Here is a 14,446-nt window from a genome sequence, read left to right as displayed (position 1 = left end):
TTTCCTCACAGCCAGTCCAAAATTATAAAAAGGCCCATTGTTTAGCAGTAGATATCCTTTAAGCCCAGCGTGAATGCTCACTTCATGTGCCACAAAGCAATGGCACATCTGTGAATTTCAGAGTGGAGTGTGTGTTTGTGTGTGTGTGGTCTCAGGCCATCATTTATCTTTTTCACTTGACTCTCAAGGCTGAAATTCAGAGTAAAATAAAGCCTACATCCTCAGGAAGTTTAAAGATTTCAATTAGTGATGAGCTACTCAGAAATTCAAGGAATGAGGGGGAATGAGCTAGATAAAAAATCCAAGTAGAACTGGGGTTGGATTTTCTTTAAATAATAGATTCACTCTGCTCTATCTCTTTGGCCCAGGATATCAAGGAAATAGACATTTTGACAGAAGTGAATTGCATATTTTGGCAACCTAAAACACTTCTTTAATAAATGGCTGTTAAAAATGATTCGGTAAATGACTGTTACAGAGGATTAAAGATGTGAAAAACTAATTCTTGTTTTCTAAAAACTGTTTCCCATCTAGTTCCACCAGATCAGCCCCGGCTTACTGTATCTAAAACCACATCATCCTCCATCACTCTGTCCTGGCTCCCCGGGGACAACGGAGGCAGCTCCATCAGAGGTAACGGCGTGCAGCTGTCCCCAGTGTCTGCTTCGGCAGTACTCATGGGCCACAAGTGCCACATCTTCGTCAAATACCTGATAAGCGTTGGTTTATTCACCCCCAAAATGCATCCTATCGTTAGTTCTCCCAATACTTAAGCAAGAAATAGTATTTATTTTTCTCTCATATTTGTTGAAACTCAAATCATTTGTCCAAAGAGTCTCTTCCCCACGATTATCTGGAGCATCTAGACTGAGTGAAATATTAACATGAAAACGAGGGAAGGGGAAATTCTGTAGTCCTTCCCCTGAGATTCTGGTTGCTGTAGCTTTGGTTTATCAGCACTGTATCATTCTTTTCAGTAACCATGGTTACTGTGCTGACTTAAAGTCCTAAGAGACAAAGGGCATAGAGTTTAGATGGGAAACAACTTATTTGCATGAGGCCTTCGCTATTGGCACATAACAGAAAGTGAAAGCCAGGCCTATCCTGGAGAGATGAGCTAGCGAGATAATCCCCGCACAAGGAAGTTGAGAGGGTTGTGTGAGCCATCTGGAGGGAAGGGCAGGTGTCTGGAGAGGCGGCCTAAGACATGTGGAAGGAGGGGCGGAGTCACGGAAGTGGCCCTAGAGCCAGAGAGCGAGGCCTGGGCTTCGGCCTGGAAGGCAGCGGGGAAGGGTGGGGAGACACCCGGAAGACCAGACCGGGCGGTTCAGGGAAGCCAAGGCGCTGCAGGCCTGCTGGCCCCTTTCTCCCGGCTCTGCGCTCGGCTCGGCGGCTGTGCCCTGCTGGGAGCAGCGCACACCTAGCACAGGTTGGGCTGTTGGCTTTTCCCTCCCGGATCCCGAGATAGCACTCAGCACCCTCCACTGGAGCAGCTCCAGGGAGGAGCTTCCTCCCTCTTTCTTCTCCTTTCTATGGGAAAGAAAAAGGTGAGGTTACTTTTTAAAAATAGCTGGATGATGAAGGGGGAGGCTGTGCGGCGGGTGTGAGGAGCGTGGGTCTGCAGCCGCTGCTGTGTGCAGGGCGCGGGGAGTCACTAGAGATGAACAAAGCCTGCGCCCAGCGGCGGCGGCGAGGACCCAGCTGCAGAGGAGTGCAAACTGTAGTGGTCACAGTTATTAGAACTCAATGGCCTTCCTCCGAGATGCTGGGCGCCAGGAACAGGAGCAGGTCAAAGGTGTCCAGCTTCGGAGTCCGAGCGGTGGGTGGGCGTGGCTCCCGGAGGAAGGGCGGGGCTCCCTGGGGTCTCGGTCCGCCCTGGGCTCTGGGCTGGCCTGGGACCCCCGTGCAGAAGAGGGGCTCAAGGGGCCTAGGCTGCAGGCTCCAAAGAAACAAACTTTAGCTGAGTCTGGTGCCACACACCTCTAATGCCAGCACTCTGGGCAGCGGAGGCAGGAGGACTGCGAGTTCCAGCCCAGCCTGGGCAACATAGCAACTTAACAAGAACTTGTCTCAAAATTTTAAAATGTGTAAAGGGCTAGGATACAGCTCAGTGTGAAGGCCCCGGTTTCAATCCCCAGCACTGCAAAATGTAAAAAATAAACTTTGGATTCAGTAAGCCTGAGAGAGAACAGAGTGTTAGCACAGGTTAGTGTCACTGATGAAGTGTTCCTGAGACACAGGGAGCTGGCATCACCGAAACACAGAGGGGACCAAGCCATCGGCGGGGGGGACCCCAACCCCTGGACGAGCAGCTGGCTGGAGTGGAGGCTGGGACGCCCTAGGCCACAGGCATTGGGGGAGGTCAGAGCCAGAGCACAGGGAGAGGAAATGGGGCCCAGGAAGGAGGGCTGCAGAGCCAGAGGGAGGAGGGAGGACACTGGCTGGACACAGCAGGAGTCAGCGAGAGGGGTCTCCAGGCCAACACTCTGGGAAACACAGGTGCTGCCGGCAGGGCTGAGGCGCCAGGACACCAAGTGCTCAGTGACCTTGTCCTGGGCTGCATGGTGGTGAATATTTAGGAGAAACAGGAGCAGAGCAGGGAGGACACATCTGCCCCTAGAAATGTGATCACAGGGAACATCGGTAAGGCAGGCAGTGAGAAAGAAGGGTCCGGTGAACGTAGGACCAGGCAGGCGGGCCGAGGTCAGGGGACCTGGGACGCAGCACCCTCTCTGGGTCTCCGCGTCTCCATCAGTCCTGGGAAAGGGGACATTATTTCATGGGGTTGTGTGAAGTCACACAAGCAAAAGCCTTGGGTCAACACCAAGAAATGGGCAATTGTTGTTCGTGGTTGCAGAAGCTGAGAGAAAAGTGGACATCTGGAGAAATGAATGGTTGCGGGAATTTTCCAAACTAAAGAGAAGCCACGGGAGTGTTGGAATGGCTTCAGGACAGGGAGCCAGTCCCCTGGGGCAGGAGAGCTTGGCCAGAGGGGAGGTGGAGGCCCCTGTGTCCATTTGCCTTCCCACAGACAGCACAGCCCCGTTCCAGAGCTTTGATGATCTCAAATACCTCCGCGTCAGCCTCTGCCTCTGCCCAAGGACTCAGGCACGAACTCCAAGGGGCAGATTTTTAGCAACTTAGTGTTTATTCCCCGCTGCCCAGTATGGCCTTAGAGGGGAGTGGGAGGGGCCCTGTCGTCACCTGTCCTGCAGCCGGGCCGCCACATTGCCACTGTCGGGTGCGAACCTCACACATCAACCCCAGGGCACTCCTCCCAGGCGGGCAGGGCTCCAGGGTCAGCCAGGGTTGGAACGCTCTCTTCCAAGATGCCCAGACTGAGAAGCCTCAGCCTGTTCACGACCCCAGCGTCTCCGTGGATGGGAGCAGCACTCACCGGACTCTCCCTGTTTCCCAAGGGTACATACTGCAGTACTCCGAGGACAACAGCGAGCAGTGGGGGAGTTTTCCCATCAGCCCCAGCGAACGCTCTTACCGCTTGGAGAACCTGAAATGTGGGACCTGGTACAAATTCACCCTGACCGCCCAAAACGGAGTAGGGCCAGGGCGCATCAGTGAAATCATCGAAGCAAAGACGTTGGGGAAAGGTACGTATGCTTTCGGTCATCTCCAGATCTGTCTGGCTTCCAGAGGGAAGTGGAGGCTGGAGCCTGAAAGTCCCCCTGGCATCTACCTGTGGGTCTGCTTGTGGATTTGAATTTTGTTGTTCCCAAAATGGGCTCAGCAGTGTCGCAGCGGAAGAGTCAGCTGATTGCAGAGCAGCCTGGTTTCCTCAGCTCATGCTTTCAGTTCCAGTTCAAGAGAAGGGTGTCAAGTAGAAATCAAGGGCGTTGATCCCAGTGAAAGTGCCATGAAATGTGGGGTTTGTCCTGTTTTGGGGTCAGCTTGTCCCTCACCAGCCCTGTTCCCGATCCATGTAGAAACCCCGCGTTGTCTCCTGGTCCTGCTTCTCAGCAGTACCGGGCTGGGCGGCACTGTGAGCTTTTCCGTGTGAGTTGGGCTTCTGAAGTCCAGTGTAATGTCGGAGCCGGGTCCCTGGGAAGTGGCACTCGGGAGCACTGAACCAGAAAGATGCAGGGGTGAGGCCCATGTGGGTGCAGTTAGGAGGGCTTTGCAGGTCTCCCCAAGTACTGTCTGGGCTGGGGTGGACACAGGTGACAAGAGGACAAGCGATGACCGTTGGGCGGGGGACTGTGTTCATGTGACAAGGGATGATTTGTGCAGCTTGTAGCCAGTCAGTCCAGGGCCCCAGGTGACTGGACAGTGGGGGACCCATGCTCCTCGTCCCCAAGCCCAACGCTGTCTGCTTTTGAGTGACCCCCCAACCGTGGGTTGGACACAGCACGCCCGGCACACTGCTGCGTGTGAACCGCTAACAGACCGCATAGCACCTTCCTAGGGAGCTCTGGGGTGCCTGGATGAGGCCCTCCCCTTCCCATGCTGAGGTCCGTGGGGTGCAAAACACCTGCTGGCCCCCAAGACCTTGATTAAGTGTGGATGGTCCCGAGTGACCCGTGCCCCTGGCTTGGTCTGAGATCCTGGGCTGGACGGAGCGAGCAGCTCAAGGGCAGCACAAGAAGCGTGGGGTGGAGGGGTATGGGGTGCAGCCGCTCCCCGCACCCGCGCTCACCTCCAGGCCCTCTCACAGAGCCCCAGTTCTCCAAAGAGCAGGAGCTCTTCGCCAGCGTCAACAGCACCCGCGTGCGGCTCAACCTGATCGGCTGGAACGATGGCGGCTGCCCCATCACCTCCTTCACGCTCGAGTACAGGCCCTTCGGGACCGCGGTCTGGACCACCGCCCAGCGCACCTCGCTGTCCAAGTCCTACATCCTGTACGACCTGCAGGAAGCCACCTGGTACGAGCTGCAGATGCGCGTGTGCAACAGCGCAGGCTGTGCCGAGAAGCAGGCCAACTTCGCCACACTCAACTACGACGGCAGTAAGCTCCGGGCCCAGCTGTGTGTCTCGGGGGTGTCGCGTGTGCCCATCCCTGCCACCCTGTGCCCGCAGAGCCGCTGGGGTGGGGCCCTTCTGCGGCTCTCTGTGGCTCCCCAGTCCATCTGCCCAGGTGGTGATGACACGCATTGCGGGAGCCCGGTGCATGAGCGGCTGTGCTTGGGGCTGGAGGAATCCGCCCTGTGTGTCCCTGCAGGGGCAGCCGCGCGCTAACCTTGCTCTTGTGTCTCCACCCCTCCCACCACCCCATCCCAACCCACATGACAAAGGGGCTGTGCAAGTGTCCTAGCGGAAGCAGGGGTACTAAAGGGAGTAGAATAAGGGTGTCAGCACATGCCTGCACACATGCAAATGCTGTGCACACACACCTGCACACACGCCATGCACACATATGTTGTGCACACACACGCCATGCACACATATGTTGTGCACACACACACCATGCACACACAGGCAGCATACTAGATGAGGTATCTCTTTTTTTTTTTTTTTTTTGGTACTGGGGATTGAACTTGAGACCTTGCGCTTGCAAGGCAGGCGCCAGAACCACTGAGCTAAATCCCCAGCCCCGGTATCTCTTAACATCTTCTTGGCCAAAAACAAATTATCCAAACTCTTGCCCTTTTTCTAGTGTTAAGGGCCATTTATCGATATCTGAGAAAACGCCCAGCCTAGTGCAGAGGGAAGTGTGTGTCCTTGGCATCAGCAGGGACCTTTAGGGCATCCCCAGCAACAGTGCTGGCTTCGGAGACGTGCAGTGGCTCCCTGGGATCAGCCACAGGAGGAGGGTTCTCACCTCAAGGCAAAGCCCCAGCAGTTGGCAGAGTGCGAGCAGCCACAGCCCAGCCCCACACAGCCTCTGTCCACTGCCTCAGCACGGCTGGCTCCTGGGACCCCGACCCCAGGCTGCACCACCCAGCCCTCCCACTGCATCCTGCCCGAGGAGACCCTGCTTCCCTGAGTCCAAGTCTGAGCCCGGCACATGCAAAGCCACGGCTCTCCAGCATTCCTGGAAAGGGTCTGGGCTCACCTCGCCACCCTGGGGCTCAGCCCTATAACCAGCTCTGCCCTAGGCTCAGGGACAGCCCAGCAGCAGCCTCCCTCCTCCAGGCCCTCCTCTGATCTCCTAATCTCAGCTCCCAGCCGCTGCCTTTCAAGGCGTCCTGGTCACAGAGCACTGCTGCGGGACAGCAACCTTCCCTCAGCCTGAGTGGAAGAGTCACCAGCCACTGCACTCACCCACCCTTGGCCTGAGGGGCTCACCACACACCTGGAGGCCAGGGCCACCTCGCTGCAGGTCATGGATCAGTGACTCACACTCAGGTGCACAGTGGCTCCATGTGACATGCAGAGCCAGGCAGGGTATGGGCCCAACACACACGCTGGACATGCACTTGCAGCTGGTCCCTGAATTAGGAGCCACTCGAGCAGAATTGAGCCCACAACACTGACTTACAAAGTGCTTGGCAGGCTGTAAATGTGTCTTCTGAATATGTCATGTACAGAATATAGCTCTACGTCATCCAGGACCACAGATGACAAAGGCATCCTCTGAGCTACATTAATTTTCTGAAATCCTCAATAATTTCATTCCACCACGGTACGAGTGCATATTTCTTTTCCTTGAATAAGATGGCAGATTTCTGGGAACCAATCTTGCAGATATATAGCTGTAATCTCTTTTGTCACAATCTGCCTGAAGCATTTTTTTTTCACTTTGGGAAAAACAAACATTGATAATTAGCCTTATGTTCAGACCAGACAGGTTTCCAACTTTTCCATTTCCTTCTCCGACTTTTTCTTGTGCCATGCCTGCACCAAATGTTCCTGTCTGTCCTTGTCTCGCCCTAGCTTTGCAGACAGATGCAGCCTCCTGCCTCCCTGTGCCTGCCTCTAACCTGCTTTTGGAGCATTTAGAGGCTTGGGTTTTCAGCCAAAACTGCCGTGAAGTTGGAAGAGCACTCTTCTTGCTTTAGCAAAGATCTTAGAAGGCCAGAGAGTCTATTACTCCTGCTCTGCTTACTGAACGCAGCATAAAGGCCATTTCTGCTCGGGGGAGATTTACTGCTTTTGCATTATTTTCCCTAAGCACTGACTTTTGGGCACCTGTTTTACATGGGAAGGCAGAGGGCTGGAGCTCCTTACATAACCAGGGATGGCAAGATCCATGCCCCGGAAGAGCAGATGCCTGCTCACTTCCCGGTGCCCCTTGTGTTCAGCCCCAGGTAAAAAGCAGCTTAAAACAGCTCAGAGTTCATTGTACTTCAGTGTTTTTCCTTGTAATTCCAAACCATCTGAATCACATAGCACAGTTTAACAATAAGTAGCAGCTTTAAAGACCTAGATGGGTCCCCTTTTGAAAAGCTGTCTGTAGCTCTTATACCCCCAAAATGGGAGTTTTAAAGTAGACTTGGTCTTACTCCTGCCACGAAAAGCAAATGAAAGGCCGGGGATTTAGCTCAGTGGTGCTGCCGCCTGCCTTGAAAGCTCAAGGTCCTGAATTCTATGCCAGGAATGAACAAAAGAAAGAGAGAAAGAGGGAAGGAAGGAAGGAAGGAAGAAAGAAAAGAAAGAAAGAAAGGCGGGCAAATGAATAACTTAACACCAAGAAGTTTAAACTTCTTTAAAAGCCAGGGTGTCTGGGGCAGCCTCCCCTCAGACCATTTCCTGTTCATTTGCTAAATCTATTGTTCCTCCTTTGATGTACAGTTTTTCAAATAACTTCTAGCCATTGTGACAGTGGAGGAACACTTACTTCCAGGTAATGAGCGTGGTGCTGTGCTGTCAGGGGCCTGCACCCCATGGTAGGGCACAAAGGACATCTTCTGCAAAGCTGTAGCGCAGAGGTCTAGGCAGGGGAGGAGGCACAAGTCAGCTACCGAGGAGCTAGGAAGACCCCTCCCATCCCATCTCCGCCGTCGCCCTGGCATCACACGCGTGACCCTCATCACCTGTCCATCCCTAAAACCCACCACACCGCCTCCATCGACACCATCTAACCCTTGGCCCTGCTTACAGGTACAATTCCTCCACTCATTAAGTCAGTCGTCCAAAGCGACGAGGGGCTGGCGACCAACGAGGGCCTCAAGATGCTGGTGACCATCTCCTGCATCCTGGTGGGTCTGCTGCTGCTCTTCGTGCTCCTGCTGGTGGTGCGGCGGCGGCGGCGGGAACAGAGACTCAAGAGGCTGAGAGGTAGGCAAGGCCGGGCGCACCCCAGGGGCCCTGTCTCCTCTGACGCTGGTCCCACAGCTGCCTGACCCGGCAAGTTCCTCAGTGACACTCGGAGCCCTGGGGCGAAGCAATGCCCACATCCCCCCTTGGGCATCAGAAGCAAGCGAGAGTGGGTTCCTCACAGTTCCCTAAGCCCCAGCCACTGGCACACAAAGAACATTAATTTCTCAGCGGTTTGTAACCCACTGTGTTTAATTTTCGGTGGTTCCAGCAAAGCCTCCAATGATGGCTTTCTTTGAAAAGAGCTATCAGATTTTCTCTGGCAGTGAGAATTATTTTATTGCCTGGAAACAGAAATCAAGGCCTCCCGGTACAGGGAAAGCACGGTGGGCCCAAAGGCAGGTTTCCCAGGTTAGAAGTGGGAGCCAAAGCCCCGCGGAGGACCTGCGCCGTGAAAGACAGTAGCAGCAGGTGGGGAGGGCCGCTGTCAGCCGTGACTCCTCTCCGGGCTGACTCTGCCACTCTGTGGCAGGCTGCTTGCCATGCTGGCCGGCGTCCTTCAGGCCCATGCTCTACGTATCAGGACAGAAGTGCTTTCAAATATAAAGCGCAGTTTGGGCAGTACTGCGGAGTGGCCTACCACTGAACTACACCCCAGCCTTTTTGATTTTTTATTTTGAGACAGGGTATTGCTAAATTGCCCAACCAGGACTCTAACTTGCAGTCCTCCTGCCTCAGCCTCCCAGAGTGCTGGGTTACAGGAATGGGCCTCTGCACGAAGCCCCATCAGGGTATTGACCGAGGCATCTTTTTGGTAAAGTGCATAGATAAGACGGTGCTGTGGGAAGTCACGTTGTACAACCTTAAGGCACTCCTCTCTGAATGTGTCTACCACATCCCCAGACCTCACTTATACCCAGCAAACATTGGCCTCTCTGCCCATTCTTTCCTTGGCCATAATCCAGAGAGAGCAGCGGAACATGGTGAGGCTCCTGCCTGTCCTCTCTTATCTGAACCACTCCTGATGGGGCTCTCACTTTGCCAAAAAAAAAAAAAAAAAAAATCAAAATATTTGAAGTGTGCTGCACATTAACAGCCCTTTTGTTTAAATCTCCCACCGCACAGTAATTCTGATACATCAGTCTTGTTGAAATGTTCTTTCTAAATCAAGTCGACCAGCTGTCCTTCAGTTTTATAGAAGTTATCTGAGTGATTCCTATGTCCTCCACATCATGCCCAGTGCCTGGTATAAGATGGGCAGACGGAGCTTGCTGGGCTCCAGGTTTAGTGTAGGAGGTCAACACATAGAGCAGCAGCTGTAAAAGAACCAAAAGTGCTCTGCACACAAAAGAAAGCCTTCAAAAGGGAGAAAGAATGTTCCCAAGCGAGGAGGACAGGGAGAGCCACCAGCGAGATTTTAAAAAGCACTGAGAAATAACACTGCCCAGTACAATCAGGCATTCAGTATAAAGTGGGCCACGTTGAATTCCACTTAGGAGAGTTTATCATTAAGACATCAAAAAGACATTTTTACAGCCTCGTTCACAGTACAGCCCAACAGCAATGGGGATATTGCTGTTCGGGTCCCGGAAGGGTCCTTGTGTGTGTAGATGGCTGTGTCAAACTCGGTGCATTTAGAAGGCTACACATTGTCCCATTTCTCAACCCAGGATCTATAGGGAGCCTGGGGTCTGGCAGCAGATGGGTTAAACCCTGGGCCGTGCTTTCTGCCGCCCTCTACACTCTGCCAAGCTCCTCACTTCCCTGCTCCTAGCGCCACCCCTTCCCTCCAGCTATTATTTCATTTTTTGCTGTTCTACTTAGAACCCAAGCACCTAATCTTGCTTTTCCCTGCCAAGAGCCTTTCCAGTTAAAGCCGTTCGTGATCTCAGTGATGCGTTCAGCCTGCCCTGATGGAAGACCCTGTGTCTCCACTCTGCACAGCCCTGAGTAACTCAGTTGCTGCCTTATGGGCATGGCGTCCAGGGACACCCGGGCCTCGACTGCCAGATGCGAGCATTTTTGTAGTTGTGCCTCATAAAGAAAGCACTGCACCTCACCAGACACAGCTTTCAGCCCCAAGGGAGTGTGTCGGTCTGCTGTGTGCTGAAAAAGAAGGGAGAGGCAGCACAGAGGAGGGAAGCTCGAGGCAGGCAGGGCAGGCTCAGCCAGGGGTGCGCCAAGGACAGAGAATGCCAGAGAAGCAGCTTGCCCTGGGGCTGCCGTCTCCCGCTTTGTTCATGCCTAACGAAGGAGGCTGGAATCGGGAATCTGAAAGACTTGGGAACTGCAGTGAGAAAGCGAAGATGGGGTGCCCAGTTCCGTTCCACTCCTCCTGGCTGGATTTAAGCTGGGCGCCCAATGAGCCATGGATGGTGCTCTGCCCGTACCAGACATAACGTTGTTTAAATCTCACAGCAGCGTTTTCTTATTAACCGTATAGAAGTCAGGGCTAGAAGGGACAGACTCATTTGTCACTATCAGAAGTGCTGCCTGAAAGACACAGTAGGGCTGGAGCTGTCTGGGGTTCAGGGAGGGCCAGCCGTACCCTGGAAGGACCAGTGCCTTTTAGCCTGCCCCTTTCAAATGATCGTCCATGACACAAAGCTTTTCCAACCCACTCGGAGAAGGAATCGAGAGCCCCGGAGCTGCAGGTGACAGGTGCCTACCTGTTAAATGTCCAGAGCTCATAGGAGAATCACCCAGTTAAAAGATGACCCAAATAAGGCCCAGATCCTCGCGGCATTTTGCTGTCCCAAATGAGGACATTTTTACGGATGTGTTAACGCTGCTTGAGCAAGCACAGATCAGGATCAAAAACGGGAATAAGGAAATTGAAGTTAAAGAAAAATATCACAGGGTCCCTCATGGTCACTGCTAGGTGATTATGGAAGATCAACTTGAAGTGGTTTGAACATGTTCGGTTGCATTGTTTGATTCTAGAAACTATTAAAATGTTTCTGCACATGGTGCCTTTGACGAGCAGCCTAGTTAGATGAGCACAATAGAATGTTGTTTTATGTAAAAAAATTTTAAAAGAGAGAAAATGGGACTGAAGCAGTTTAGCCAACCTATGTTCTCTCTTCCTGAGCACTTTACTAATTTTAGAGCATAGTGACCTCCCAAAACCCAAATTGTCTGCAAGCACTACTTTTTAAATCTATGACCTTATCCGGGAGTTCAGAAACCACGTTTGCTTCCATGACGCCCTGGTTTTCCCCCAACTTCACAGCCTTTGGAGTGCAAGGAGATGGAAGGAGTCACTGGCGGGCCCTGAGGTCCCAGCAGCTCTGACCTTATGCGAATTTGATTCCTGGGTCGTTATCAACTTCAATGTTGCTAAAAGCACCCTCCTGTCTAAAGCATGGATCACCCGAGGGTATGCACGCCTGTGTTGGCACCGACAAGCAGGGGTCACAGGGCAGAGCCAGGCCGGAGCGCCGGGACTTTGCGTAAGCTAAAGAGAAAAATCAGTCTGTGCTATAAATTGGACTATAAATTCATCTGTCTCCCCCAGTGGAAATGAATTTATTACTTTAAACATGCTTGCAAATGAATTACTGTCCTCAAACTGGTCAATTCCAGAAGACGATTTCCCAAGCCAAGGTGGGGCTGTGGGTCTGCCTGGGCACAGGGTAAAGGTAGGCTGGAGAGAGCCCTCACTTTCTGAGCCCTCCTGTGCCACTTTTTGCTTTGCGAATGAACCAGAAAGCTTCTTTATTAAAAACCCAAAAGTAACCGGAGCCTTACGAATCTAAAGCAGTGCCCACCCAGGAGGCTGGTACCACGTAGACATGGGAAGGCTTCCAGTAAATAAAGGTGTCCCCCAAACTAACACGTGGAGCGAGCGCATGTAAAGGTGGGGAGCCACCAGAAGATGCACACCCCAAGGTTTCACTGCCACGCTGACGGATGCCCCCCTGAGCTCTGAGCCCTGGTTCTACGGTGTGCGTTTCCTTTCTCCCCTTCCCTTCCCTTCCCTCCATCCATTGCCCCTCTCTCTTCTCTCCTTCCTTTTCTCTTTTCTCCCCCCCCCCCCTGGCCCTTCTCTTCCTCCTCTTCCTGTCTTCTGCCTTAGCTTCAGAATACCCTCACCCTTCGAGAGCGCCACCCTTGTTATGGCGGAGAGTGTCTGTATTGGGAAGTGGGGAACGGGCTCACTTGGGCGGTGGTGATCCGCAGCCAGCTGTGGACGCTGCCTTCCCTGGCCTGCCTCCCCGTGTGGCCCTTGTTTGTGCCCTCAGCGTTCTGGGTCCACGCATCTTCGACTCTTTTTTTCTTTTGGCTGTGTTTTTGGTCCCAGCTTACACTTGTGCATGCTGATGACTGAAGTCCTCTTTGGGCCCTTGTAAAAACTTAAATGCAGGTTTATAGCCCCTATGAAAATAGCTCCTTTATGAGATTACTTCAGTTTCACAGAAGAGCGGGGGTGTTGGTGGGGAGCCTGCAAATGAAAGCCAAGAGGGAAGGCACTGCAAGGTCAAATCTGCTGCCCCTGCGTGGTTTTCTCCTTTCTTTCGTGTGCTTTTTTGGACTGTGTGCAAGTGACTGTCCCATAAAAGTTAGACTAAGCACATTCTACTTTCCCAAACTAGAGCGTCAGACCCTGAAGCCAGCGTGTGGTTAGGAAATGTGCATCCTCTTGTTTAAACAAGTTTTGGGGGCACCAGAGGGGGCAACCAGGCTGCAGAACTGCACCGCGGGGCCTGGCGAAGGTGCTCTGGTCCCTAGTGTGCCAGGCGTGCCTTGGTGGGGCCACCTCCACCTATGGCAGATCAAGATGAGAACTGTGGTTCCCAAAAGCCCACAGAAACCTGCAAGACCAAGCTTGAGGCTCCTAGCCTGCTGAGGGCGCCTCTTCCGAGCCCCCCCCCCGGGGGGGTGGCTGTGTATTTCTGCAGCACTGCACCGCTGTGCACTGTCTGGTCGTCCTCTCTCAGTAGCGTGGCTTCCTCTGCCCCTCGCTGCTGACTTGAACACCGAGGCCAGAAAAGCTCTGCCCCTCGGGAGCTGGTCCACAGCCACCCACCTCGTGCGGCAGAGAGACAAGGGGAGCACAGGTCACTGTCCCGACCCAGTCCTCTTCCCATGGGACTCTGTAGACTGTGGAACCACTGAGGAAGAAATAGGCTGTCCTGTTAGTATTGTGTAAGCTTCACACGCTTCACCCAGGAGACGTGAGTCAGGAGAGCTATTAACATGGTATCAGCAGCTACTTTGTAATCTTAGGGTTGCCCACCCTAAGTTCTTGGTTTATTTGTATTTTTTAGCTTGGTATTCCTTCCCCCTGGGCCTCCCCTTGGTGTATTAGAATATATGTTCTTACAACTCCCAACTCTGCCTTTTCCCTAACTCTTTCCACTAGTGCACACTTGAAAGAGGACTCTGCCTTGGCCGTGCTGCCTCCCCCGCCCAAGCCCACAAGTCACTGCAGGCCACTTCCATGGCACCGCCTCCCAGAGGCACAGGGCAGCCCTGTCCACTGCCAGCTCCCCAACCCGCCCCGGCCCGAGTCGCTTCCCAGCCCTCCTTGCGGCATTCAGAGATGGGGCTTCCGGGGCCTGCTTTCCCGCTGGGCTTTCTCCGCCCTTCCCCAGCCCCACCAGAATCCTGGAGGAGCACAGCGCCACCATGGATCTGGGGAGTCACATGGGGCTGGAGGAGAGGTGTCACCCAGCCTGAGTCTCAGAGGAATGAAATGTGTGGGACACGGTGACGGGCGACTTCAGGGCCATGCAGCTGGGCCTGGGCAGGAAGAGCGAGGTCTGGACCACATTCCCTGGGGAGCAGATGGCAGGCGGAAGGGAGAGTGTGCAGCATCTGCTTGGCTTGGTGTGCACCAGGAGAGGTGCTGTTCCCGCAGGAATGTGAACCAGGAGTGATCAGAAGGAATGCAGGGAGGGAACAGGACTGGAGGGAGAGGAAGAGGAAGACCGGGCAAGAGCTCCAATGTGCTCTACAACATAGAGTGCTCGTGAGTTTAAACTGCCTTCTTCCTCCAAACCTACTGGGTAGGAGGCATCAGACCCACTAGGTAGTAGCCGTCAGCCTGCTAGGGGCTCACCATCATCAGGAGGAGGGAACACGTTGCTTTTTGTAAGCAGTGTTGACAAAGAAGTTGCAAGTTCTAAATGACAAGCAGCCGGTGTCGGCACAGTAACCGCTGTGATACTGCCCTGAAGGGAAAGTTCCCTGCACCCCTGCCATCTCTAGAGGTACGAGGACACCTGTCATGGCTTTCTCAATCCCAATGACCCTGAAGGGAACCCACTTGGATTTCTGAACAGAATTTTCC

At 53.5% G+C, this 14,446-nt stretch overlaps 1 protein-coding gene across 4 annotated transcripts in view; it reads left to right on the top strand.

The window, feature by feature from the left end:
* The window catches only part of Dscam (DS cell adhesion molecule), a 589,901-nt gene that overhangs the window by 536,987 nt on the left and 38,468 nt on the right, over positions 1-14,446 (top strand). For all 4 annotated transcript variants that reach the window (XM_087211193.1, XM_004842472.3, XM_087211196.1 and 1 more), the window contains 4 exons: positions 535-633; positions 3,420-3,608; positions 4,670-4,960; positions 7,996-8,172. In XM_087211193.1, the coding sequence (XP_087067319.1) occupies positions 535-633; positions 3,420-3,608; positions 4,670-4,960; positions 7,996-8,172 (756 nt within the window). The remainder of the gene's footprint in view (positions 1-534; positions 634-3,419; positions 3,609-4,669; positions 4,961-7,995; positions 8,173-14,446) is intronic.

The sequence above is a fragment of the Heterocephalus glaber genome, unplaced genomic scaffold (genome assembly GCF_053883595.1).
Source record: "Heterocephalus glaber isolate CG9 unplaced genomic scaffold, H.glaber_assembly_v1.0 deba00000122, whole genome shotgun sequence".
NCBI classification, from domain to species: Eukaryota; Metazoa; Chordata; class Mammalia; order Rodentia; family Bathyergidae; genus Heterocephalus; species Heterocephalus glaber.
This window is presented reverse-complemented; position numbering and strand designations above follow the sequence as displayed.